This window comes from Balaenoptera musculus, chromosome 16 (assembly GCF_009873245.2).
Source record: "Balaenoptera musculus isolate JJ_BM4_2016_0621 chromosome 16, mBalMus1.pri.v3, whole genome shotgun sequence".
Classification (NCBI taxonomy): domain Eukaryota; kingdom Metazoa; phylum Chordata; class Mammalia; order Artiodactyla; family Balaenopteridae; genus Balaenoptera; species Balaenoptera musculus.
Genome location: NC_045800.1, coordinates 8257835 through 8285701, shown reverse-complemented (window position 1 = coordinate 8285701; position 27867 = coordinate 8257835). Strand labels below are relative to the sequence as shown.

General features: G+C 46.3%; 1 protein-coding gene across 3 annotated transcripts in view; it reads right to left on the bottom strand.

The window, feature by feature from the left end:
* CPXM2 (carboxypeptidase X, M14 family member 2) overlaps positions 1-27867 on the bottom strand; it is a 129538-nt gene that overhangs the window by 90386 nt on the left and 11285 nt on the right. For 2 of the 3 annotated variants that reach the window (XM_036828843.1, XM_036828841.1), the window contains exons 2-3: positions 27107-27205; positions 7689-7798 (exon numbers count right to left, since the gene is read on the bottom strand). In XM_036828843.1, the coding sequence (XP_036684738.1) occupies positions 7689-7798; positions 27107-27205 (209 nt within the window). The remainder of the gene's footprint in view (positions 1-7688; positions 7799-27106; positions 27206-27867) is intronic. The other variant, XM_036828842.1, reaches the window with a different exon arrangement.

Sequence of the window (27867 nt, the reverse complement as noted above, 5' to 3'; positions counted from 1 at the left end):
TCACACCCTCTTCCAAACTTCATCCACTTCATCAGAAAAGCCTACTTTCAAAATATCCGACATCCAACCACTTCTCACCACTTCCACACTCCCGTCTTGGCCGAAGCCAGCACCACCTCTTGTCCGGGATGCTGAGGTCACCCCCTGCCACACCAGCCTTCCTCTGCTCCTCGGTAACAGGTAATGCCCGGCCTGCTGTCGGCACAGGACACTCAGGCCACTCCCACTGCCCAAATGTTCCTCCCACAGCTACTTGAGCCCCCGCGGATCCTTAAGCCAACTTGGCACAGATATTACCTCCCAAAAGCCCAGACCTTGATCACCTTTAACTATAACCTGCCCCTTCCCCAGAGCCGGCCCTCCTGACCCCACTGTCAGCTACAGGTTTGTTTTTCTTCTCTCCGTCACACTTATCACCTTCTAACATTCTATAAAAATTTTATTACTTTTCTTGCTTTTCTGTGCCTCCCTCCCACTAGACTGTAAGCTCTCAGATGGCAAGGATCTCTGTCTGTTTTGGTCACTGAGGCATCCCAAGCACCTAGGACAGGGCCCAGTACACAGGAGGTCCTCCATAAACATTTGCTAAAAGATCAGGGACTGTTTCTAGTTTTGCTCATCATCGCCTCCCCAGGACTTGTGATTTTTAGTGCCTGCCTAGCACCAATAAGGCCCCCAGGAGGTGGGGTTTTTAACGAAATGAATGAATACAAGAATCTGTTCTGATCTTTCTTTCCCTCCTCCCTTCCTGTCTTTCATACTCTCTCCACACAAGTCTTCTCTGCTTGTGCAGTGTGTGCTGTGTCCACTGGAGCCCTAGCTCAGAATGACCTGCACCCCTGACTCTTAACTACACGTCCAGGAGACAGTCTGGCTGGCCTGCGTGTGGCTGGGCAGATAGCCCAGAGGGCCCATCCCCACGAGGCACCATTTGAGAAGGCACAGTTGGGTTGTGCCAACTGAATGGACACGAGGTCCCATAGGGGTGACTGCTGACACCCCTCAGACTTCTCTGGGTCCTGCCAGGATGTGGGCCTGGAAGGTACTAGGGGATGCAGAAGCCAGTGGTCAAGGAGATGAGTCAGAAGGTGGGGTGCCGGGGGAAACCACAAGCTAGTGAACACACTGAACCTTCTCGTGGGCACCTGAGATGCACAGAAAGGAGCACGGAAGACCCTACAGCTGGAAAAGTTCAATCTGAGCCTCAGCTCTGCACTTACTGGCTGCCGGGTTAGGGCAGGTCAGTCAGCCTCTGACTTCAATTCCTTTTCTCTAAACCAGAGTTTCCCTCTGAGTATGTTGAAATGAAATATTAATGAAATTTAGTAAAATAGTAAAGAAAAACCCACATGGCAAGCGGAACGGAGTCCACTTCTGCACCAGGGAGTCAGTGCTTCCAGAATGGCCTGGGATCCAAAGGCCAGGCGTCTCCGTTACTCGGGGCTCCCTTGTCCTCGTTGCCCTGCTGTGTTCACCACACTCGCGTTCATGACACTTCCGAGAATGAGACCAGCACATCCACCTCATTATGGCAAATTCTCACTTTGAACTTCCCAAAAGTCATGATTTAAAATACTCGGTCCTGCTATTCCCATAAAAATCCTAATACCCCAAATTCCAACATCTTGGCATCCAAACACTGTGTCCCAGACTGTTTCCTGAAGCCAGATGCAGAATGAAATCCCTTTATCGGAACAAGCACGACATTCCTTGGTTTGGAAACTATCCCCACTGTGATGATTTCTGCCTCTGAAGCACCCAGCACATAAACAGCCCCCAGTGAGGGCTTGCCGAGTTACAGCAAGGGTTTGTGCAGCCAGAAAGAAATGGGAGGCTGACAGGCAGAGAACTGGGATGGTGTGAAGGAACAGACAGGCTTTGGGGTCAGAAGACCTCGGGTGCAGATGGTTCCAGCAACAGGCAGGAGTGGGGGAGTGCAGGGTGACGCCTCAGAAAACCATGCTGCCCTGGGTGGTCCCCATACACTTCCCGCCTGGATAAACGTGGGGCACAAGGCGTCTCAGGGCCAAAGAGGACAAGGGGACAGATGTGTGGGATGCACCCACGCTCGTGAACTTCAACACCAGGATAAAACTTGGTTCAATGTTCTATAACCGACTCCCTGTGGGTATATCTGAAGCCAAGGGTGTTGGCCATCTTCATGGCTTACACCTCATTTCAGGTAAAAAGATGATCAGGTCATTGGCAGTGGATTCTAATACCAGCATCCAGGTGCTCTGTAAAATTTATTGAATGGAATGACTTACAAGAGGAGCTCTGTTTCGTTCCAGTGGTGCTGAGAAATGGTTCAGACAGATGCTATTATTATAACCAGACATTTCCTCATCAAAGAGGGCTAACCCATGTGAGACAAGTCGTGGGCCACAGAGAGTCAAATAATGGTGACCAGGCATTGCAAAGACATCTGCAGGTGTTAATGCCCCATGTTTTTTCTTGCAACCTCAAAACACCAGCTCTTTCTTTAAAACTCTGATCAGAATATCAACTCTCTTACATTCCCGACGATAGGCAGGAATCACGGTGACATCCTGAGGTCCGGCCAGGCTCTCAGTGTTTCATTTCTTCTGATCACGTGTCAGGCTTATACTTACCATAACTTTAGAGTCTTAAGAATGAAATCGAAACCCAGCCCTTTGAAATGGCAAGTGCTGCTATAAGCTGCTCAAGCTTTGCAGCTAAGAGAGCATCCAACATCACAATGGTGGTGGGATAAATCACTCAGAGAGTAGCGCTGTCTCTGACTCCACCTTGCTGAGTTTATGAGCCACGGAAAATCTCTCAGGGTCCTTAGAGGATTCTGCTGGGACAGGAGATGAGCTGCCGGTAAATGACCCACCTGAATACAGGAGTACCTCCGAAAACCAATCAAAGGCAAACGCTCCGAGTGTGATTTTAGAGGTCATTACTGAAACTTTCTCTCTGAGACCTGGAATGTTCATTTCCAAGCTGCCTGTGACTGGTCCCAGAGCAGAAGAAGCTAATGATAGTTTCTAAACGCGATCACAGCCTCACAAGTGAGTTAGTATAAAAGGATCCTGGGCACACTGGCAGAATAATCCCAGGTGAGAGGACAAACCTTTGCTACCCTGTTGAACTGGATCTCTCCCTTGAATTCCTGAAGATCTCTCTTGTGCCAGTGTACCGAAGAAACGTAAACCAGGGCTTCTCCTCCAAGCTGATATTATTAAATTGACACAAGCAAAACTCCACTTGCAAAACAGAGAAGTTATAAGTTGAGTCATAAGGTGCTTTTAGTCTTTCAAAGTCTTATGCTTAAAATGAGGACAAAAGAATGCTATAGACTGAATACTTGTGTCCCCTCAGTATTCATAGGTTGAAACCTAATCTCCAAGGTGATGGTGTTAGGATGTGGGGCCTTTGGGAGGTGATTAGGTTACGAGGGTGGAGCCCTCTTGAATGAGATTAATGCTCTTATAAAAGAGACCCCCGCAGAGCTCCCTCACCCCTTCCACCATGTGAGAACAAAGGAGAAGATAGTCATCTATGAACCAGGAAGCAGGCCCTCACCAGACTCCGAATCGGCCAGCACCTTGATCTTGGACTTTCCAGCCACCAGAACTGTGAGAAATAAATCTGTGTTGCTCATAAGCCACCCAGTCTATGGCGTTCTTTTATAGCAGCCCCCAATGGACTAACACCGAGACAGGTGTTTCTGCTATAACGTGGCAAATGCAATTCAGTAAATGCTCATCGTCTGCAAAATCTTGCACTTATAAAATCCACGTTCACAGGAAAAATAAGGTTCAAAATCTATGCAGCTCTATAATCAGAAGAACACAACAACAAAAATCAATCAATTCCAAAAAACATCACTACTGGTAAGGAGACACGTTAAATTGATTTAAAACAATTGTTTTAATACAGCTATAAAGATAGAATTTGACCTTAAAAAAACCACAATTAAGGCAGTATGGTGGAAGGGGGTGTGAGGAAGAATGGAAGCTGCTGGGTTGTGAGCAAATGGGCAAAGGACCTGAGCGGTAAGCATCCTAGGACAGGGCACATGGCCACCCCGAGCCAGAGCTCTGCAGAGTGACGTGCACCATGGACAGAACTGAGTTCTTCGGAGGTTTCTGCCCGCAGCTGTGTTGCTGGTCCCCCGGGGTCAGGGCTGCTGCCTGGTCCCACAGAACACTGATGTACTGGCAAAAATGGCACGTGAACCAACACTACTTCTGTGTCACAATGATATCATCCCATCCTTGCCAATCACATACGAGCAAACCTGCAATAACAAAACACCAAGACGGCCAACCTGCCCGCACCAACCCCATCCACTTCGAGGAGACTTCAAGGCAGCCACGGTGCCCTTGGCATTGCAGCAGCTCCCCAGGAACATCTAGGAGGCACATACATATGTGCAGACACAGTGCTGAAACAGTGTGGGACTCTCAGAAAAACAAGATTCACACGACCTGGGGAGGGTGACCCATGAGTAAATCAATGTGAGATAAACGTCAGAAAAGAGACTTGCACATGGTTTAATAATCATCCGGAGATGCCTAGAACACTTTAGCTGTTGCTTGGGACAGTTTTATGGGGTCGTCTGGAGCAACAGTTCCAGGTTTAAAGCAGCTTGGAGTCACATCCTGCCTCTCCTGGGAAATCTTAACAAAGTTACTCTACCAATCCATGCAGCTGTTTTCTATAAGACAGAAGTAATAATAATCATAGTCCTTGTCTCACACCAAGGAATAAACGAAATAATGCAGGTAAAGCACTCAGTACAGCACCAGTAACTATCAGAGCTGCTTCCAGCTCTCCTTCTGCTGGAGACTGAGGCATCTGGAGGAAAGGGAATAAACAGGAGCTTTTCTTCTTGGCTCTGTAAGGGCCGTACAGTTCCAGTACATAAAGGGCACTTTGCAATGGTCAGGTGAGTGAATGGATTTTAATGGGCACGAACGTGGCATTTGAGAATTGCTGAGGATGACTCTCTTTCTTCCTCCTTTTGATCCTCACGTTCCGAGAAGTTAGCAAAGGTGAGCATCTTGCCTAAAGCCTCTCAGCTCGTTAGCAGGAGGACCAGGGAGTAGGCCAAGCCTGAGTTCTGGGTGGACCACAATCACGCCTGCAGAGCCTGACCAGCAAATGGTTGGACTGACCTCGCTCACATCCTGCGTTAAATGCATTTAAATACGGTTTCTAATTCCAATACCTTGCTGTTTCTCACATGTAAAATTCCATTAGCTTGACAAGCCTACCAAATACTCAGATGTGAGACAAGATGTAGTTATGTTTAAACTGCATGTGTGGGAAGATGCATTTTGGGGCACGTGTGGCAGTGGAATCACGCTTCACGTGGCACTGATTCTGGAAAGTGGGACCCACTAAAGGGTGTCCTTAAAGCTACCGAACGCTTTAAGTAGAGGAGTGAGAAATTCCAGTAAATGTTTTAAAATTATAAATCATCTAATTTCACTGCTCAAGGAATCCCGTGAGTGCCTGGGACTCCCATGTTTCTGATGAGGCAACTAAGGCTCAGAGACGTGAGATAATTGTTCCAAAAGTCCCAAAATCTAGATGTGTCAAGGTCAAGGTCTGAACTCAGCCTGCCTGACTGGACTGCATGTGGTGTGTCCACTCTGCCCATGGGATTCCCAACTGGAAGCACATGACCCCCATCTTCTGCCCCCGCCCCACATATTTAGGACTAACTGGGCCTCTCCATTTCTGACCGGAAGTGTGGATAAGTGTGAACACTTCCTCTTTCAAAAAGGATAACTTCATTTCTAGAGAAAGAATCCAAGACATCAGATGACAGCTCCACTAAGTAATGCAGGAAGCAGGCCTGCAGGCATTTGGATGTAGCCCTGCTCAGGTCTGACTTTATTTACTTGGAGGACTGCAGCCCACGATAGATGCTAGAGGCACTCGGATTATTAGCAGGTACTCCTGTCTGCACTTTGAGAGTGCATCCCCTGGTAAAACAGTGTCCAGCTGTACACATCCAAATGTTTCTTAACAGCGGTTATTAAAAAAGAAGAACAAATATTTTTAAACCAACTTTAGATTTCATGAAAGTTCGTTCTGAAAACGTTCTACCTGAATTCTTCCGAACTGAAAAGTGGTTATGGTTGAGTGGTTTGAAAGTCTATTTGATGCGGTCAAGAGGAGGCTTTGAAGAGACGCTTGGAGTCGGAGCTCTGCTCAGATGTCCCCCCGCTGAGCCCAGGGGCTCCCTGGGAAGGGGTCTCATCCACTCTTGTCCAGTTCTCAGCACAGCGGCCGCCCGTAGCACGTTTACAGTGACAGCTGGGGGAATGAGTTGTCAGCTGTGCCGCTTGGAAGCTGTGAGCCTTGACTGCAGCCTTGACGACGCCACATCGTGAGCATGAAAGGACTACCTTCCTCCCCGGAGGCTGGCTGAGACGGCGCATGTGCCAAAGGGCTTGGAAACCACACAGTTATGGATCAGGTGGGGAAAGAAACTAAAATCTTAGGGAACCACACTCTTGGAGAACCACATAGGATGGCATGGGATCAAACGCCAACTTGAGAAGGGGTGGGTCAGCTGGAGCCAGAGCAGGAGGGAAAAGGCACCCGAGATGGGTTGGCAGAAAAACACCCCCCTCCCAACAAAGATGTCACGTGCTAATCCTAGAACCCGTGAGTACTCGAAGTTATGTGACAAAGGGGAATGAAGGTTGCAGGTGCAGTTAAGGTTGCTTGGGATGGGGAGATGGTCCCGGACTATCCAGGTGGGCTCACTGTACTCATAAGAGTCCTTAAGAGCGGAAGAGGGAGGCAGAAGAGAGAACCAGAGAGATGGCAGCCTGAGAAGGTCTCAACCTGCCATCGCTGGCTTAGAAGAACAAGGAATGTGGGCGCCTCTAGAAGCTGGAACAGGGTAAGAAACGATTCTCCCTGAGAACCTCCAGAAAGAACACATCTATCCTCCGGAACCGTAAGAGAATAAACCTGTGCTGCATAAGTGGCTACATTTACGACAAGTTGTGAGAGCAGCACGAGGACGTGATGTCACAGCTGACCCAGGGTTTACGCTGCTTGCGCAAAGTCGAGGGAGGGGACGTTGCAGGCCGGGGACCTGCTTGGGAAAAGGCCTGCAGCCAGGAAGCGCGCGGCGCACGGAGGGAGCCTGGAGGAGCCCACCTTCCAGGAGCAGGACCTTGACAGCACCGAGGGCCAAGGTCACGGAGGCCTTTGAGCCTCAGGGAGGGAGGCCAGACACGATGAGCACCGCTAAGGGTCTGACCCGGCGGAACACAGCGGAAGGAGCCACGGAACGGCCTGGAAGAAGCACGTGTGGCAGAGGTGAGAAGCATCAGCAGGGAGGCGAGAGAGGACAAAGGCCACAGCCCGCCCACGGCCGCAGCGGTCCAGCCTTCTCTCCTGCCCTTTCCTCACAGATCAGTCACATGCAGGTGACCTGATCTGGGCCCAGGAAGCAGAAGCATCCTTTTTCCTAACTAGTCTCTGGAGAAGACACGTATCCCGAGTCTCAGGGCTCATTCTCTAAAACGCGGATTCTGCAGCAAGGCCCTCCCCATCGTGAGCATTAGAGCTAATTCGTGTTAAATGCCAGGCACGGAGCCTGCCCCGAGCTCAATGAACCATCGCTGTGTCTGTGGCCAGAGCAACCGGCCCCGCAGTCAGAATCCTTCCCACGGCGCCGGCGCCTGTACCTGGATGTTGAGTCTCCCCCGATGCGCCCCCAGGCCGTAGCGCTTCGAAGTGGACGCGTGGAGCTGGAAGTCTGTGATTTTTAAGGTTTCCAGACCAAGAGGCGGGCAACCTGGAAAGGACAATGCTTATTAAAAACAAGGACAGATGTTGACAGAAACGAACTTCTGCTTTTCTACATCTGGCCACGTGCTTCTCTGTCTTTCCCCTGCACTCCCGCTCGGCGTTGCAGCCCCACTACTGGTATGCGCAGCGTTTCCGGACCAACACTGTCGATTCAACTGTTGACATTATGCCAGTTTTCCTTCTCGTCGGCATTTCCTTTCTGGGTGTTTTTGCCCTGATATTCCTTCTGTCTGACGCTGTCCGTGCTACTGTCTGAGGCTGTTTCCAATTAAGGATCCTTCCGCAGTGTGACTCAGCCAGGGAGAGTTATTGGTTAGAAATTTCAGAACGATTCCATGGCTGAGGCTCTGCAAATTAATCAGAACTTGTTGATTTTGCTTCAGCAACTCTTGCCTTTGTATTGTGAGTACTAATGAGCAGAGCAACAGAAAAACACAAACAAACAAACAAAAAAAACTCTTGTCTTCCATTCCTGGCAAAACTGGTAATTTCTACTCAACACGGTTTTGTCCAAGCTGCCCCTGGAATACGACGCTGGCACTTGGGCAGGGCCTCGGCCATCATCCCAATCCAGCCCATCGTCCCTACGGATAAGAGCTTTAACAGCAGCCCTGGGGCTGGATCCCAGGCCTCCTGACTCCTGGGCTGCTATTCTCACCACCCGCCCTACCACGGGGCTGGAAATCTCCAAGTGATGCTATCTTCTTCAAATCTGGCCCTGGAGAAAGAAAACAAACACTCGGGAGGAGAAGTGAACAAAATGTACTTCTGTGAAAAATCCCTAATGTAACAGAGGCAAATTTTAAAAGCCCTGTGGGTCACTGCTGAGATGGAAATGCCCCTGGGGATCCCTGGGATTCCCGGGGGCGTGAGCGTGTCTGTCCGTCCACAACAAACCCCTGCAGGGAAAAAGCCCTTCTGGTCCTGGGAGGCTGGCGGAGCCTGGCAAAACAGTGGCCGCAGGGCATGCTCTGTGGGCACCAGGTAGAAAGTCTGTCCAGGTGCTGCAGCCAGAGGAATTCAGAGCTGCCAGGACCTGAGACGCCATCAAGTCCTCCCCTTGAGGTCCCAGAAGAGGAAACCGAGGCCCCGAGACTTGAGGTGAACCACCCAAGGCGTCCCTGCCAGCGGCAGAGCCACGCCTCAGATCTCGGTCTCCAGATTCTCAGCTCCGGGCTTTCAAACGATGCCACGCTCTCCCCTGCCCACATCTGCCGGGAGGCTGCCTGTACTAGCACAGGGAAGCAGAGGTACCAGTGCCCAGCGTGGTAAAGGGCACAAGAGAGGGGGAGACAGTGCCGCTGGCACCGGCCTGACGCTGCCCCAGAATTCGGAAGGCTTCGGGTGGCCTCGTGATCATTCTCAAGATTTTTGGCAGGTCTACTCAACATCCAAAAGAAGCAAAATAAGCTGCCTTGGACTTATCCTTGGACTCACCCGCAGTGTAGAACAATACCACATGGGAAAGAAAATGACACAGGATGATTAAGAAACCTGGCCAGCTCTCGAGGCCACCTCTTGGTCCTTGAGGAGACATCTGCGGAACTTCAGCCACTCAGCTGCCGCCTGGACTTTGACACAGTGGGGGACTGCTGCTACCACAGCCCCAAAGGCAGTAAGCCTAACAAAACCCACAGAATGAATCAGCCGTCCCAAGGAAACCTCCGTATCTTCAAAACAGGAACTCCAGAAGGGCAGAGAGGGTAGGAAGCAGACAAGCGGCCCCACCCCAGCCACAATTCCTGCCTTGGCCATGACTTCCAGGAGATAAGAGACAATCACACTAACAGAGGCTTCTCATTGGCCACTCCTGCATCCAAGGGCTGAGGGAAAGAAATGAGAATCTAGAACCCACTATCTGTCAACAGTCAAAAGGGCATCTTCAGACAACTGCTTAGAAAATTTACCCCACTCCCATCATAACCTCAGATTCTTGCTGAAAATACTGCTGGAATAATGTGCCAGACACACACACACACACACACACACAGACACACACACACACACAGACACAGACACACAGACACACACACACACAGACACACACACACACAGACACACACACACAGAGACACACACAGACACACAAACACACAGACACACACAGAGACACAGACACACACAGACACACAGACACACACACACACACAGACACACACACACACAGACACACACACACAGACACAGACACACACAGAGACACACAGGCAAACACACAGACACACACACACACAACACACTCACACAAACACACACACAGACACACACACTCACACACACACACACACACACACACACACACACCCCCCACATGGTACAATAAGAGCTGAGTGCTCTGCGCAGTGACTCCCCCTAAAAGAGCCCAGTGCACTCTACCTGCCACAGAACTCCAAAAGCAATGCGAAGTTGAAGCAAGGAGCTAGAATTCCTTTGCTTTTAAATTCTCAAATATACCTCCGGCCCCTGTCCAGAGAGCAGTCAATCATGATACCACCTCCCAACAGGCAGGACTTTTCTCCATCTTTAGAAAATATTACTGAGGAAGCCAGGAGTGCTGCCTGGAGGATCAAATAAATGGAGGAGACACAAGTGTTTCAAAGCTTAATCTAAATCTCCACAATCAGAAAGTCAAAAGGCCAGGCAGAGTGATGGCATCATTACTGGAGCGTGATATGTTGGTATTATGATCAAGATTATAATGTCAATTGAGGAGATAATTACTAGGTTGAGAGAGTGCTTGAAATCAATGGGAAGCTCATTCCCAGCTCTTCACCCCTCCCCTGTGTTCTAAGTCCCCAGCCAGGCTGCACTGAGGTGGCTCTGGCAGTAACTCAGCCAGGACTCAGCTCCTGGGCCAAGCTGTTCCAGCAGCCGCCCCTGAACAGCCCTCGAGACAGCTCGCTGTTCCTCCTCCAAAAACAAACAAAACCCTTTATCATCAAATCACATTTTTGTTATTTCAAAGAGGAAAAAGACTCTAATCCTGAGAAGCATGTGGGTGAGGAGAACATGAAAAAAAATGTGTGAAAAGAACACTTCAGGAAAATATTAATTAGAGATGGGAGATGTGTCATAATCTGGAGGAAAGAGTGACAGTCGTCAAAGATGACTCGACTTTTCTCTTCCAGGCAGCGTGGCTCCTGAGAACACCCTGTGCTGTGGGGCACTGCTTCCCAGGCCTGAGCTCTGTTCCCAGGACGTGGGCGAAAAGGGGACCCTCTGCCTCATTCCACACCTCCCCTTCGACAAGTGCACACAGGCACACACACGTTTAGTTAAATCTGTCCCTGGCTAACATTCTCTGCATTGCAGCCACTTTACAAAATGGACATTCGCACTATGGCATATATTTATTATTCTCACCACCATCAATTACCCTATGCACACACCAGCTCTGTAACAAATCAGAAGTGCTCATGGCATTTAATTTTGTGACCTATAAGTTATGCAGCACAGTCAGACTAGAGTGTTTAAGTTGGAATTCTGAATCAGGAGTGTCAACCCCAACACCCTCAATGCCCTAAACCTGTCTGCAGGGGAGGCTGTTATGAGAGTCAAGAGAATCATTTTAAAAGGTTTGGGAAGCAATGCAAGCAACTACCATGAGCCAGACCCTCTGAAGACACTTTGTCATTTAATCTTCACAAGAACCGTGAGAGGTGGGCATTACCATCCCCATTTTACACATAAACAAAGACTCAAAGAGGCTTACACAGAGTTAAGCAGCTCCTAAGTATCTGAGTTAGAATTTGAAAATCAAGTGTGACATAAAATCCCAGGCACTGTCTTTATGTCACCTCCCTTTGACTTGAAAACTCAACAGGGTGGTACAAATGCCAAGTTGCATCGTGGCATTTGGGGTCACAAGAAGACAGGAAGTGAGGCTGGGACGGGGGTCACCAGTTGGCAGAAGGGGGCTCAGAGTCCAAGGTCTTCTGGCCTGCTGTGAAGTCTGCTGGAAACAGAGCAAAGAATTCTCCAGGACCTCGAGAGCACTGCCAGGGGCAAGCTCACAGCCATCCTGAACTTTGGCTTTCATGGTCGCCTATAAACCAAATAAGTCTTAGAACATTCTTTCCTTTGCCTTTCTGAACTTGACATTCTCTTGGATCAGGGAGAGTGTGAGGGCCCTTCCTGGTGCACTGGAGAGTGTTTGCAGTGGCTCTCTGCCTGTCTCAGAAGTCGCTGGCTTCCCAGAGGGCACGCCTCCCTTGGGGTCTTGCAAAGGAGCTAATCCCAGTCTTATCTAATCACCCTTGGAAAGCTCCTCCCTCACTTCTGGACTCCTTCAGGTAGTTCTCACCCTGACCCAACATCAGAATCTTCTGGAGAGAAAAAAAAAAAAAGATGCCTAGACCCCCTCCCCAGAGACTCTGATCCATGGGACGGCAGAGGGGCCCAGGCCTTAGTCTAAGGCTCCCAAGTGAATCTTCTGAGACCCTGGTTGGCTGGTGTCCCTTACCTGTAACGCTACACAAACTTGGGATTCTCTTTCCCAGGCCCCAGGGGGTCAGGCAGAGGAAACTCTCAGGGAGCTGGGTATCAGCCCACGCTGGTGGAAGCCACTCATGCCTGAAGCCTGCCAGACCCTCGTGTAATCTAGAAGCTCCGACCTCAGATCAGTGGTGGCCTCACATGCAAAGCCTCCAGAGACTTCGTCCCTCAACACCCACCCCTCTCATCCTACCCACCCCCACCTAAGAAAAGTACAGACCACACTGTGAATGTCCCAGGGCAGCAACTATGAGTTCCCATCACTGAAGTCCCAAAGCCCAAATCGGTGTTTCCCGCGTGAATGAATGAATTTGTAATACAATCCAATATAACTAATAATCACTATGCCTGCATCGTCATGGAAAATTAAGTCTGTTCTTTACATATCGCTTATAAAGCCAAAAAAGGAATAACTGGTTCAAAATAGCACTTCTCAAACCTCAATCCTTTGCTTATCATCTCCATGAATTTTTCCAGGCACTATTGCTTAATTGATTACTATTACTTAATTTTTATTTAAGTCAAGTAATTTCAATGGAAATATGTTAATGTCAAAAGAAATCTTATTACTAGAAGATAACATAGAAAAATATATTCATGACCTTGGGGTAGGTTAAAAAAAACAGTTTAAATGTGAAACAAAAGTACTAAAGGAAAATACTGATGAATGGTCTATATTAAATTTAAGAAGATCTGTTACTCTAGAGACACAATTACTAGAATGAAAACGTAAGCCAGAGTGTGAAAAGGTATTTACTATGCATATTAATAACAAAGGACTCACATCCACAATATTTTTAAGAAAAGCAAACAAACAAACAAAAAACCATCCTATAAATCAATAAGAAGAAAAATGAACAAAAGAGCTGAAGAGGCATTCGAAAAAGAAGATATCTTAATGGTGAGTAAACATTAGTCATTAGCTTTCAGGAAAATGCAAAGTAAGACCACAGTGAGACACCAGTACATACCCATGAATACGAATACAACTAGAAAGACACGATATCAAATGTTGGTGAGGAAGTGAAACAACACTGCTGGCACAAGTGTTAACTGGTACAACCAATTTGGAAAACTCTCTAGGAGTATTTACTACAGATCCTCACACCCTATGACCCAGCAATTCTACTTCTAGGTATACACGCAACAGAAACACATTCATACGTATGCCAAAAGATTCATGCAAGAATGATCCTAGCAGAACTATATGTAATAGCCGAAAACTGAAAACAATTCAAATGTCCACTAATATGAGAATGAATAAATTGTGGGATAGTCATGCAATAGGAAACTATAAACTAATGAAAATAAGTGAGCCATAGCTCTACACAACATGGATGAATCTCATGAACATAATATTGAGTGAAAGAAATCAGCCACAAAGAGAATACAATGTATGATTCCATGAATATAGGCTCAAAACAGGCAAAAATCATCTCTGACAGTGGTTATCTGTGAGCAGGAACAGGAGGAAGGCCTCAGAGGTTCTGGTCATGTTCTATTTCTGATCAAAATGACAGTTATAATGGTGCATTCACATTATATGGGAGCGGTGTAGGTGACAACCCAATAAGTTATATCCTTATGATTTCTAGACTTTTCTGTATACACGGCACACTTCAATACTAATAATTTTTAACAGGCTTAGCTTTTCCTGACTATTACATCATATTAGTACCAAACTAAGTCTATTTATCCAACTCAGAAAGAGTGAAAGAGAATTATGCTGAGGGAATAAAGCCAATCTCAAAAAGTTGTATATTGTATGATTCCATTTACCTAACATTCTTAAAAAACAAAATTATAGAAACAGGACACAGATGAGTGGTTGCCAGAAGTTAGCGACTGGGGAAGGGAGGGTGTGGCTATAAAGGGGTAGCACCAGGAAGCCTTACGGTGATGGAACTGTCCTGTATCTGTGGTGTTTATTTCCATGAAACTACACGTGTGTAGGACCACGTACACACACACATGCACACCCATACACGCACATGCATAACTGGTGGGGTCCGAACATGCTCTGTGGACTGTACCAATGTCAATGGCATGATTTTATTATTGTACCAGTTACCCAAAATGCACCGGAGGAAGCAGACTGAAGGGAGCACAAGACCCATTTGTTTGCAATTTCCCGTGGGTCTATAATTACTTCAAAAGATAAAGCTTTTTGGGCTTCCCTGGTGGCGCAGCAGTTGGGAATCTGCCTGCCAATGCAGGGGACACGGGTTCGAGCCCTGATCTGGGAAGATCCCACATGCCGCGGAGCAACTAGGCCCGTGAGCCACAACTACTGAGCCTGCGCGTCTGGAGCCTGTGCCCCGCAACAAGAGAGGCCGCGATAGTGAGAGGCCCGCACACCGCGATGAAGAGTGGCCCCCGCTTGCCACAACTAGAGAAAGCCCTCGCACAGAAACGAAGACCCAACACAGCCAAAAATAAAAATCTATATAAAAATAAATAAATTTATTAAAAAAAAAAAAGAATCTGCCTGCCAATGCAAGGGACACGGGTTCGAGCCCTGGCCCGGGAAGATCCCACATGCCACAGAGCAACTAAGCCCGTGCGCCACGACTACTGAGCCTGCACTCTAGAGCCCGCAAGCCACAACTATTGAGCCCACGTGCCACAACTACTGAAGCCTGCGTGCCTAGAGCCCGTGCTCCGCAACAAGAGAAGCCACCGCAGTGAGAAGCCCACAAACCGCAACGAAGAGTAACCCCTGCTCACCACAACTAGAGAAAGCTGGCGCACAGCAACGACGACCCAACACAGCCAAAACTAAAAAACAAACAAATAAATAAATAAATTTATTTAAAAAAAAAAAGAAAAAGCTTTTTTAAGGGATCTTAAAAGGGACAACCTTCTCATAATGTGTTCAGGGTTATTTACCGTAATTCATAAAGTCGCCAGTTGTACGGAGGCATCATAGACTTTGGGGAACTCCAGCTTAAAGATTTGCAGCCTCTCCCAAACTCATCCTAAAAAACTATGAAGAGGCAGATAAGTAAAGACTGCCAACAGTGCTTCAACCTAACGCCAGAGGTGGAAGAACATTCACCATGTGAGTCCAATGGAGACAGTTGGGAAAAAAAATGGAGATGACCAGAGGAGGGACTGAAAAACCCTTCACCCCTCTTGAATGCCTCCATTTTGAAACCCAGGGTCTGCAGCAACTAGAAAATTGGACATCTATCTCTAAAGCCCAGATGGGGCTTTCTGAGGTGGCTGGGTGCTCACCTCTCCCCCCAGCCAAGTTTCTACAGCTGTTTGGATCAGAAGTTCTTAAAACACAACTGGACAGGAGGTAGGGGAGGTGTGGCAGTCTGACAGTGAGGGCACAAGAACACTGATAACCGCGTATGAAGGTGATTATAGCTCCCCATGAATCCCATCAGATCACAGTGTCTAAGAACCAGCAGTGAGGGAAGGAGTTCGCACCTAAGAAGAGCAAAAATATGTAAAAGATAAAAGGCTGCTAGAAAGTGGAAACTGTACTGGGGGTTTTGCCTGTTGACCTGGTCAACATCTGTAGATCTGAGGAAAGGCTTAGACTGTCCCTAGGGGAGAAAATCTGACTCATTCAAAGATGAGTAAAGAACAAAACATTAAAAGAGGTACACCATCCAAAAGACTCCAAAAGAAATAATGTGGTTTGATGTAATAACCAGGAAAATGTTGTTCACCCTAAGTATAGTGCAAGAGACATGGCCTCTACTTGCCATGAAAAGGATATGCTGAAAAACAAAGATAGAAAATATTTAAGATAAGCCAAACATCAAGAAAACTAAAAATCCAAAGGCAGAATTAAAACCTACAAGGAAAGATCTATTATTTTTGAACTAAGCTCTTTGCCAATGCAGTAGGGAAAAATAAATAAAAGCCTTGAAACATGGAAAGGAAAAAGAAAACTGTCATTATTTAGTGTACATTGATTCTGTACCCAAATCCACGTTAATATATGAATAAATTTATAATTAATAAGAGTTTAGCAAAGTTGCTGGGTATAAAATCAACATTCAAACATTAACTGTACTCCTGTACACCAGCAAAAGAGAATTAGAAAACTGAAATTCAAAGCATCACAGGATGTCAATTATCTAAGAATAAATCTATTTAAAAATGTGCAAGGCCCATGTATTGAGATATATTTTGAAAGATCTAAGAAATACGGAGATATACATGTTCGTGGATTAGAAAACTCAATATAAATATGTAAATTCTCCCCTAATTGATTTTATGGAATTAATGCAACTCTAATCAAAATTCCAGGAGAGTCTGTAAAGAACTGACTACATGGTGTAAATGTGTGTATGCACACACACACTTTCAGTGGGTCAATAATAACCAAAACTTTTGAAGAAGAACAAAGTTCTGCTCTATCAGATATCAAGATTTATCATAAAGCTATAATAATTAAGAGAGTGAGATATTTTCTGTACGGGTAGAAAAATGAATTAATGATAAAGAAGAGAACTGGGAGCCTGAAAACAGAGCCAAGCATATATGGACACTCGATATCCAACACATACGGGCAGCACTGCAAAATAGTGGGGAAACAATTATTATTCCATCTGGGTTCTTACAAGAAAAAAATTAAATTGAACTTCAATCTCATATCACAAACAAACAAAATCCATTCTAATATATAAAGACCTAAATGAGAAAGAGAAAAAAGGAATCAGAAAGCATTAGAAAGTAGTATAAAATGTCTTTATGACTTTTTAAAAAGGAATTTCTTAAAGAAATCACAAATAGTAGCAACCATAAAGAAGACTGATATATTTGACTACATCATAATTAAGAATTTCTGTTTATTAAAAGAGCCCATAGGAACAAAAATTAAGTCACAGAAGCAAAGAACATATTTGCTACAAACGCTATAAAGTCAGAGCTCATACTTAGAATGGATAAATCTATGTGAAAAACATTGAACAGGAATTTCACCCCAAAAGACAAATAAATATATGAAAAGATGCTCAACTTCATTAGCAATTAGCAAATGTCAATGAAATCACAATGAGTTAACCATTATACACCCAGTAGACTGGCAAAATATTAAAGTCCGATCATACAACAGTTGTTCAGGATGCGGGCCATGGCAGCCCCACACCATGCTGATGGGAAATTAGGATGCCATGGCCATGGAGGAAAACAACTGAGCATTTGTTCAACAGTCAAGTTGAACCCAGTCATTCCATGCCTAACTGTATACACACCAGGAGAAACTCAAGCCTGTGGACACTAGGATGTGTGTGCAAGAATTTTCATTGGCAGCACTTTTCATACGAGATAGAAACTGCAAACAAGTCAAATGTCCTTCACCATTAAAATGGATAAAGAAATTGTTGTGTATTCCTATGATGGAATGAAAATGAATGAACCAAACAAGTATAACACTGATAGAATGATACACCACATGACTGAATATACACGGTATAATTTCACTTATATAAATTCCAAAAACAGGCCAAACTCATTTAGAAATACAAACATAAGGGGTAAAACTATAAAGAAAACTAAGGAAATGTTAACAAAGTTGGGATAGAGGCAACCTCTAGAGCTGAAGGGAGAAAGATGTGATGGGGAGATTGACGATGCTCTACTTCTTGACCCAGGTGATGGTTACATAGGGATCGGCTTTATAATTATTTGTTAACAGAACATATATTTTATGGACTTTTTCTATATGTATGTTTTATTTCACAATAAAAGTAGGAAATATTCAATACAAAGCAGTACAAGCAGAAATACTACTGCAGAAAATCACATCAGTGATGGGGTAACAAATGTGTAAAGATATCAGAATATTAAAAGGACAAAAAAACTGAAAACAAATTTTAAAAAGGAGAGAAGTAACACTGAATTTTTTTGATGGATGGGGCACTATAAAAGAGACACAACTCCTTATAATACTAAACATACTCTTATCATATGATCCAGCAGTCATGATCCCTGGTATTTACTCAAATGAGCTGAAAATTTATGCCCACACAAAAACCTGCACATGAATATTTATAGCAGTTTTATTCTTAACTACCAAAATTTGGGGGCAACTGAGATGTCCTTCAATAGATGAATAAATAAACAAATGTATGTGGTACAGCCATTTAATTGAATATGATTCCATGAGCAAAAGAAATGAGCTCTCAAGCAAACCATGAAAAGACCTGGAGGAACCTTAAATGTAAATTGCTAAGTGAAAGAAACCATTCTTTAAAGGCTACATACTGTATGATTCCAACTATATGACACTTTGGAAAAGACAAAATCTGGAGACAGTGGTTGCCAGAGGTTTGGGGGAAGGAGGAATGAATAGGATGAACGCAGGAGACTTTTAGGGCAGTGAAACTATTCTGTATTATACATGGTAGATACATGTCATTACATCTTTGTCCAAACCCATAGAATGTTCAACAAAAAGAGTGAACACTAATGAAAACTATAGACTTTAGTTAATAAGAAGGTATCAATACTCTTAATGCACCACACAAATGCAAGGTGTTACTAATAGTAGAAACCAGAGCAGGAGGGGAGGTATATGGGAATTCTGCACTTTCCTCTCATTTTTCTGTAAATGTGAAACTGCTCTAAAATAAATGAACAAATAAGTTTCAAAAAGAAAATACATTAATGGAGTGATGATATCTTGAGAAATAAAATTTATCAATATGAACTCAAAAGAATAAAAAAACCTGATAGATCAAGAACCATGAAAGAAAGTAAAGAATTATCAAAGAAATTCTTCTATGGAAAGTGCCCAGCTCAGATGAATTTATAGCCTAGTTCTTTCACACTTTCAAGGAACAGATTATTCTATGTTCCTACACGGTTCAGGCCTTTATAAAAGATAATCCAAGCTTAAACAAAAATTTTTAAATTGCTATATAGCTTCTTTAATGTCACATAAAATAGATTTTTTTAAGTCAAAAAGTAGTATTAGTCATAAAGAAAGTCAATACACAATAGGAAAAAAAAAACACAGTTCTCCAGGAAGATCAAACAATTTTAAACTTGTAGGCATAGGCTAAAGGGAACACTTCTTCACTCCTGGCTTCCATGAGGAGGGATGTTCCTGAGGGGAGTTCCATACCTCTCTCTGCCACCTGACTCACTCTGCCCTTGGGGTAACCTGTCTGACTGGTACCCAGGCACCGATAAATGGTGTGTATAGTTCAGCTCTGCCCTCCCCTCCTCCCTCTTGGAAGCAGGATGCCCTCGGGGAGCATGGTTCCACTTTTCCTCACAGGCTCTACTCCTCTCTGGGGAGCAATGCCCTGGTCTAGAGCCGCCTACAGCTGGGAGTGGGGATGCCTGCACCTTTTGGGGTGCATTCGCACCCATTTGGTTCTCATGCCAAGACACGTCTTCCAACTCAGCCTCTATCAGAAGAAAGATGGCCAGTGCCCCAGTGAATGACGGATAGGAAGCTCATTCAATGGGACCTAATAAGGTAATAGTAACCCTTATTGAGCATTTACCATGTGTCAGCCACTGTTGTGAGTGCTTCGTTCAAGTCATCTTATTTAATACTTATCCCAATCCTTGGGTATGTCCAAATATTATCCCCCTTTTATATTTGAGAAAATTGAGGAACAAAGAGGTTAAACATCATGCCCAAGGTCAGACAGCTAGTGAGCCAAGGACTACGCTTTGATCTCCACTCAGTTTGCTTTCAGAGTTCTTCACTGCACTGTATTGCAATGTATCAATAGAGGGGCCCTGTCCTTCATATATAAAGAGCTCTTATAAATCAACACACACACACACACACACACACCCCCTAATAGAAAGTGGGTAAAAGCTGATAAAAGCACAAGTTGGTATAAACTTTTCTGGAGGACAGGGATCACATCTGTGCAGTTCCTCCTCAAGGAAACAAGCCCAAGGAGTAGGTGAGCAAAGCCACGGACACCAGGATGCAGGGCAGAACTGCCCACATCAGGGAAGAACTGGAAACAACATGAACATTAAAAAACACAATGATAGTCAGGAAACCATCATAAAATGGAAAATAATGTTACGTAATGTTGTAAAAGAATATTTTATGATGAGAAAGTAACAGCATATTAAATGAGAATAGGTCACAAAATAAGACTAGTTCAATTTTGCAAAAAGCGTGTGTGTGATCTATACACATACCTGTGATGTTGTTCTTGTATACACACACACACACACACACACACACACACGGAGAGGAAAGATTGGAGAGACACACTCCAAAATGTTGACCATGGTTATCTCTGGAAGATAAGACTGTGGATTCCTTTCATTTTCTTCTTTGCCTTTTTCTGTATCTTCCAAATATTCTGCAAGGCGCATTCACTATTTTCATAGTTCAAAATGTCTAATAAAGCAGTAAAGAAATCAATTTTAAAAGAACTTCCACTTCAAGTGGGTTAAATTTCTTTTTTTTTTTTTTAAAGTTTATTTATTTATTTATTTATTTATTTATTTATTTATTTAGGCTGTGTTGGGTCTTCGTTTCTGTGCGAGGGCTTTCTCTAGTTGCGGCAAGCGGGGGCCACTCTTCATCGTGGTGCGCGGGCCTCTCACTGTCGCGGCCTTCTCTTGTTGCGGAGCACAGGCTCCAGACGCACAGGCTCAGTAGTTGTGGCTCACGGGCCCAGTTGCTCCGCGGCATGTGGGATCTTCCCAGACCAGGGCTCGAACCCGTGTCCCCTGCATTGGCAGGCGGATTCTCAACCACTGCGCCACCAGGGAAGCCCTAAATTTCTTTTTTTTTTTAAGTTTTAGCACGTGACAAGGTGAATTGGGTTTTCTGCTAAATCCATCCAGAGTCAGCAATGTAGAATAAAGACGGTCTCACACAGAAGTTTTGAGAAGATGGAATGAAGGCTGACAGTGTCACAAGAACAAAACTCCAAGAGCGACAAGAGCACATGTGCTGGCCTCTGTCATGAGGATTCACAGGAGTTGCAGCGCTAGAATCCCTCCTCCAATGATGGGCTAGTGTGATCTTGGTCACCCAGAACCACAGCTGGGGTCAACTGGGTGATAGAAAGGAATGGAACCTTTTAGTGCCACGAAACCAGTGCTACTAACACATCAGAGCTCTGTTCCCTGACCCCTTGTCTGGGAGGTATTTCTAGGCCGGCAAGTCCACTGTGGCTCTGGTTTCAGACTGAAGCTTCTGAAGCCCATGGCCCTGGGCTGCCCACACGGTGTCAATCAACACACTCAGTGTGCCGTCAACTGCAGAGGGCGCGAGCCCAGGGCCCCTGATCTGACCCAGTGAAGACCCTGCCACAGCAAAACCGCTGGAGGAAAAACTAAATCTCTCCAAAGTGCAAGAGGCTAGAAAAACCTCAGGGGACACAGGTTTCATTTTAGAGATTGAAGAACTTTTTAGACATGGCTGAGATGGAGCTGAAAGTGGAAGAAGTAGCAAGGATGGAGGAGCCCTGGGTTTTCCAGTGTCCACATCTTTCAGGCTTCCCAACCAAGGCTTGTCCAAGAGGGTGGTGTGATTCTGTCCCAATTGCCACCCCTCGCTTCCCATCTCACTTCCAAAGGAATCCGAAATACAGATGTGATCCTTTATCACAGCGTCTTCCAGGGCAGCTGAGACCATGTCGGCCCCGTCTCCTCCCAAATCAGGAATCTGGGACTCACTCTACCGCCCTCCACAGCTGTGCCAGACATCTGGGGGACGACCAAGCTGAGCCTCCGAGAGCCATCTGGCCCTGCAACAAAGGGCAAGGCTCACAGCAAGGGCTTGGATGAAAAGCCAAACTGTCTGTGATACAAAGGAAAACCCTCAAGTTTCACACACAAGGTAGGTCAATCCCCAAGCACCGTACCTGCTAGAGGCCTCAAATCTCACCCAACCCAACACAAGGCAGAGTGCTGAGGGCACACCATTCACCGACATGTACTGCTTTGGGAAACCACCCTATTTCCATGATGGCAGGAAATCAAGCTTCTTTCCTACAGATCAAAGAGCACTTCCTGTGGAGGGCCAGTCCTGCTGATCTGGGCCATGGAGAATCCACTTCAACACGCATGGAACACCTGATCTCTACCCCAGAACACTAGTGCCGACACAGCGCGGGTGCGCGATAAACAGGTTTGTTACTCTGGTCAAGTGCTGCTGCTACCGACGCTGGGCATTTCCTGAGGTGAATCAGACAGGGAGCCTGCTTATAAACATTCACAGCCTCCCATGTCAGAAGAGCCACGCACAGGAATCACTGTGATGGGAGAGAGGAGAGGGCCAGGAGCACGAGGAAGAGATGCAGGAAAGCAAAAGACAGGTGATCAGGGCAGGCTTCCGAGAGAACCATCAAGTTCTGAGGCAGAACCATCAAGTTCTAAGGCAGAACCATCAAGTTCTAAAGCAGAATCCAGCAAGCTACAGCAGAACCATCAAGTTCTAAGGCAGAACCATCAAGTTCTAAGGCAGAATCCAGCAAGCTACAGCAGAACCATCAAGTTCTAAGGCAGAACCATCAAGTTCTAAGGCAGAATCCAGCAAGCTACAGCAGAACCATCAAGTTCTAAGGCAGAAGCCAGCAAGCTACAGCCCAAGTGAGGGCCAAACCCAGCCCACCATCTGTGTCTGTACGGTCCATGAGATAAGAACCGTTTTTACTTTTTTTAATGGTTATTTAAGTACCAACATAATATGCTCAGCTTTGCTTGTTGGCCCATAAGGCGTGTAATATTTACGATTTGATCCTTTAAAAATATCTGCCAACTCCTATAACTAAGGCATGAAAAGTCCCAAGACAGCAAATAAAAATCAGAGCTTATGTTTGCTGACAGCTTACTGTGTACACTCCACTCGGCACACATTATTTCATCTCCACAAAACCCTATAAAAGACATATCATCCCCTCTTTACAGAGGAGGAAACTGAGTCATAGAGACAGTAACTTGCCCGGAGCATCACAGCCAGCAAGGGTAGAGCCTGACCCCAAAGCTGCCTCTGCATCACCAACTGAGACGCTTGCCCAGTTCCCTTCGGAGGAAACACGTGAGTGACCTTTCAGCACAGGGCATGTCTGAGAAACAAGCTCCTGTCTGGTTGGTAAAAAAAAGGGAGGCAGAGGCCAGAAATAAGTCAAATCACGGTGGGCTCTGAATGGCAAGCAGGGGGTTATTCTGCAACCAATGCATGGTAACTGACAGGATATACGCTAAGTTCACTGCGATACTCTTTACAGCAGCAAAATATTGGAAACAACCTAAATGTCCTTCACTTAAGAGATTAAATAAATTATAGAACATCCATTCGACAGAACACGATGCAACTTTTTAAAAAATGAGGGTTTTCATCTTCACCGTATTTGTCAGCTATTGCTGTGTAACAAACCACCACAGACTCTCAGTGGCACTTGTTCCTTAGTTGTCCACCGATCAGCTGGGCTCAGCTGGTGGCTCCACGCTGCAGACTGGGCCCATATCTGCTTCACTCATCTCCCAGGCTCCTTGGACCAGTGGTCTAGATGCACGCATTCTTCTCATGGAGATGGCAGGGTGCAAGGAGCAAATGGAAACAAACAAAGTCCCTCAGCACAGAACTGGCACCTTGTCAGTCCACCTTATTCTACTGGCCTCACCTAGGCACATGGACCAGCCCAAAGTCAAGGGGCTTTCACCTTTTGTGAAGGGAACTGAGAAGTCACATGGCAAAGGCTGTACATATAGGGAGAGGGGAAGAACTACACCAATAATTCAACCACTGCATATGCTATTATAGAACAATATCCAAGATGTATTTTGGAGACTCACTACAGCTGACACTGATCCTTAGTCATGGTGGCAGCCGTGTACATAATCTCTCCCTTAAAGCTCAGATTCCCTCAGGGTGAGTCTGAAACAGGAGGGAAGGGGGCTGGGCACAACCTTTAAAAGAATGACATAGCCATTGGGGACACGACAAAAACTAGTTAGAACCAACTAGGTCCAAGATGGCCGAAGATTCGACTTCCAGTGGGCCCAGAAGATTCGACTTCCAGTGGGCCCAGAAGATTCGACTTCCAGTGGACCTTGAGCCTCATCATACGCTCACCGTAATATATTAGCTGCTAAATGATACACCCACCGGTGCCATGACAGTTCCGAGGCTAACCATAAAAGGCCAAAAAGTGGGCGGTGGCCCAATTCCTGGAAATCTCTGCACCTTCCCCAAAATAGTTGGAATAATCCTCCCACTCATTAGCCTATGAAATTACCCAGCCCATAAAAACTAACCACCCCATTATTTGGGGGCTTCTCGCCTTCTGAGATGGCCCACACTCTGTCTCTGAAATGTGTGTCTCTCTAAATCCACTTCTTACCTATCACTTTGTCTCTCACTGAATTCTTTCTGCAATGAGACATCAAGAACCTGGGCTTCATTAAGTCCTGAGACCAGGTCTGTCATCTCAATTAAAAGACAGTGGGTTCAAGTCCCAATCTGGGTTGTGCGGTTTCAAATCCACATCTAACACGAGCCCTCTGATGCCAGTCACTCACATAACTCAGTGTGGTTAATATCTGTACTGCCCACCGCCCTGAAAATGAAGCAGGTAACATCTGTTCCACCTGTCGCCTTGAACATGATGTAGGTGACATCTGGTCCACCTGCCACCTTGGACACAGTGTAAGTGACAGACACCCTCCCCACCCCTTCATTCTGCCCCATCTCCAGCAAGGCCCCCAGCTCGACCACAGGAGATGTTGAGAGAATGATGGATGCGGGGTCCTGAGCCTGCCCAGCTGTCCATCCGAGGCCCTGTTCTGCCCGGCCCCACGCACAGGTGCCCCCTCCTGGTCCAGACCAGTGTTCCTAACTGCTGTGCCACCTGCCTCCTGCACATGACCTCCCCTCCTCACCATCTCTCTCCCTCCCATATTTGCATAGCAGGGCCCACACAACTTCTCTTCCCCCCCAGGGTTGCCCTCAATTCTGTTTCAATAGAAGAGCAATGTGAACAAGGCTCACAGGCCAAAATCACGTCCAGGGCACTCAAAGAATCAGAGCCAGAATGGCTGCCTTTGAGACCAGGGGTCCCAACTGTTCAGACAGGGCTCTGAGGTGAAGGGCGGGGGAACAATCCTGAGTGGGCCAGGGTGGGGAAGGAGAATGTTCGGGTGGCAGAACAGGAGGCAAGTGTGGACTTCAGAGTGTACGTGTACACACACGTGTGTACAGAAATGCGCCTTGAAAAACCTTTGTGAAAATGCCTTTCAAAATTGTACCAACTTCCAATTCTGGTAATGGAGAAGTAAGATAATTCAAACCGACCCTTGTGCTAAAGCTACTAACAAAACTGGAAAAACTATTTTTAAAATATGTTTGAAAGCATCTAAGAATTAAGACAAGAAAGAACTCTCTGGCCCAGATCTGACAGCAGCAGAACCCAGAGAGGTGAGGCCAGACTAGAAGCCGCTTTAGCTCTGTGACTTGTGATCCTGAGAAACAGCTGGTGTTTTATCAGCCTGCTGGGGCAAGGGGACAAAGAGTCATGCCCGAGGCCCACCCAAGGTGGGAGTCTCACTACCACCCATTTAGTTGAAACCCCAAAGGCCCACACTCTCAGGGTGAACCGGCAGGAACACAGCCTTAGCACCCCTTGGGTCCTCCACACACCGTCCTGATATGCTGGGCCCTCCCAAGGGCAATGTGTCCAGTGTACACCTGCCCACTTTACGATGGAATAGAATTCTCAGTTATTAAGTGACTGCAGAAGTTCACTGTTGTGGAACTTCTGTTTTTGTTGTAGGATGCACTGCTAGCCATATCTATGATTTCTCTGATGGCAAGTTCTTGGTTAGAAACACAGCCCCAGATCATTACACTCTGCCTAAGGGAGCACACAATTCCCTTTGTGACAATCAACTCTGTTACACGGTTTATGGGCTCACGCGGCAACTGAAATCGGATCCTGCCTCTATAAACGCAAATTTGTGAAATGCTCTATTTATTTCAAGCAGCTGTGCTGCTGAGCAGAAACCAGAAAATCTTGGGTTCAAATCCCTGTGTTACAACTTGCAAACTGCATAACGGTAGGCAAAGGATCCATATTATTGAGTCTCGTTTTCCTCATCTGTGATGACGACGACGACGATGATGATGAAATAATAATAATAATAATATCCACAATACTCAGAGGGACATCAGGAGCTGTGAAGTATGAGGCCCAGTGCTTGGCAATTACTGAGAGCTTAAGAGCTTAATACATGTTTGCTATTACTAATATCAGAAGAAATGTCATCCTAGATACCATACTTTAGAGTAACAGAGATACGATAAAGGTAATTGTAATAGTTAATAATAATAGTAATAGCTCTAGCTAGTGGATCAGAGTTTGTCCATGAGTCTAGAACTAATGGCTTTGACCATCCTAAGGTAAGTAGTTAAAGGACCAATATTTTTACATGATTGTAAAATGCCAGGCCTAGCATTACATGCTTTGGAAGTAGAAGACTTGACCGCTGACACTGGAGGCCCTGGGTTCGGCTGGGAGATAAGAAATGCACACACAAGGCTGTGGGCAGCTACGAGGCCCCACAAGAAAGGAAATGATGTTGTCTTCGAGGGGGGAGGGGGAAGGGCAGGGAAGGCAACCAAGAGCTCCAGGAAATTCAGAAATGACCTTAGTCGAGCCGATGGGGAAAACATGGCTGTGAGTTACTGTGCGCAGCAGAAGAGAGAGCCTGTGAATGTTCTCACCCCCGTACGGATGGTCCAGAAGGGGCAGCGGACCCCAGGCAGACCCGTGCTCAGGACTCGGCTGCTGCGCCGGGGCCTGCGCCCTCCCAGGGCCGGTGATGGAGCGGGGGCCTCACTCACCCTCTCTGGCAGCGTCACGGGCCACAGGGACTCTGTGATCATCACCGGCAGCCTTCTCAGAGCTCTTGGTTTTCACGCCTTTTCTGTTGCTCTTTTTACCTAAAAAGAATAGAGAGAGAGAGAGAGAGATGCCTTTACTGTCACATATGTCAGAATCATCCCAGGCTGGTGAGGACTCAACCGTCTTCTCCTGCAAAGCAGCTGTCTCTACCCTCTGCCTTCCCGGACCCCAGTGAAGGCACCTTGGACTCTGAGGGGCTGGTGGTTAAAGGAAAGGAAGCGTGTTATTGTGAACACCCAGGGAAATAAACACTCCTAATAAAAACAATGCACACTTGCAGGTGGTTACTGTTCTAAGACCGCAAAACGTCCTGTGGAGTACCTCTGACTCTCCCTGGGGCTCCAAAAGTGACACCACGTCTAATGGATAAAACGGAGCTGGAACTCCAGACCTCTGACCCCGGGGCAAGATTTCCTACCATGCTGGGCTCCTCCCACCTAACTCCCCAAGGCCCCGGCTGGGCACCTGGAGGTGTGATGGTGCTGCCCACCAATTGGAGGGACTCCTTCCTGGAGCCCAGGGAGTCTGCCTGCTGGTGCCCCGCTGGCCCGTCCAGCTTCCTCTCACACTGGACTCTCTCTCTGCTCCACAGACACTGGCTTCCTTTCAGCCTGCAGTTCACATTTCCGGCCCACCAGAACTCGGCATGTGCTGTGCCTCCTCCTGCAACATCCTTCCTTCACTCTCCATCTATTTAACT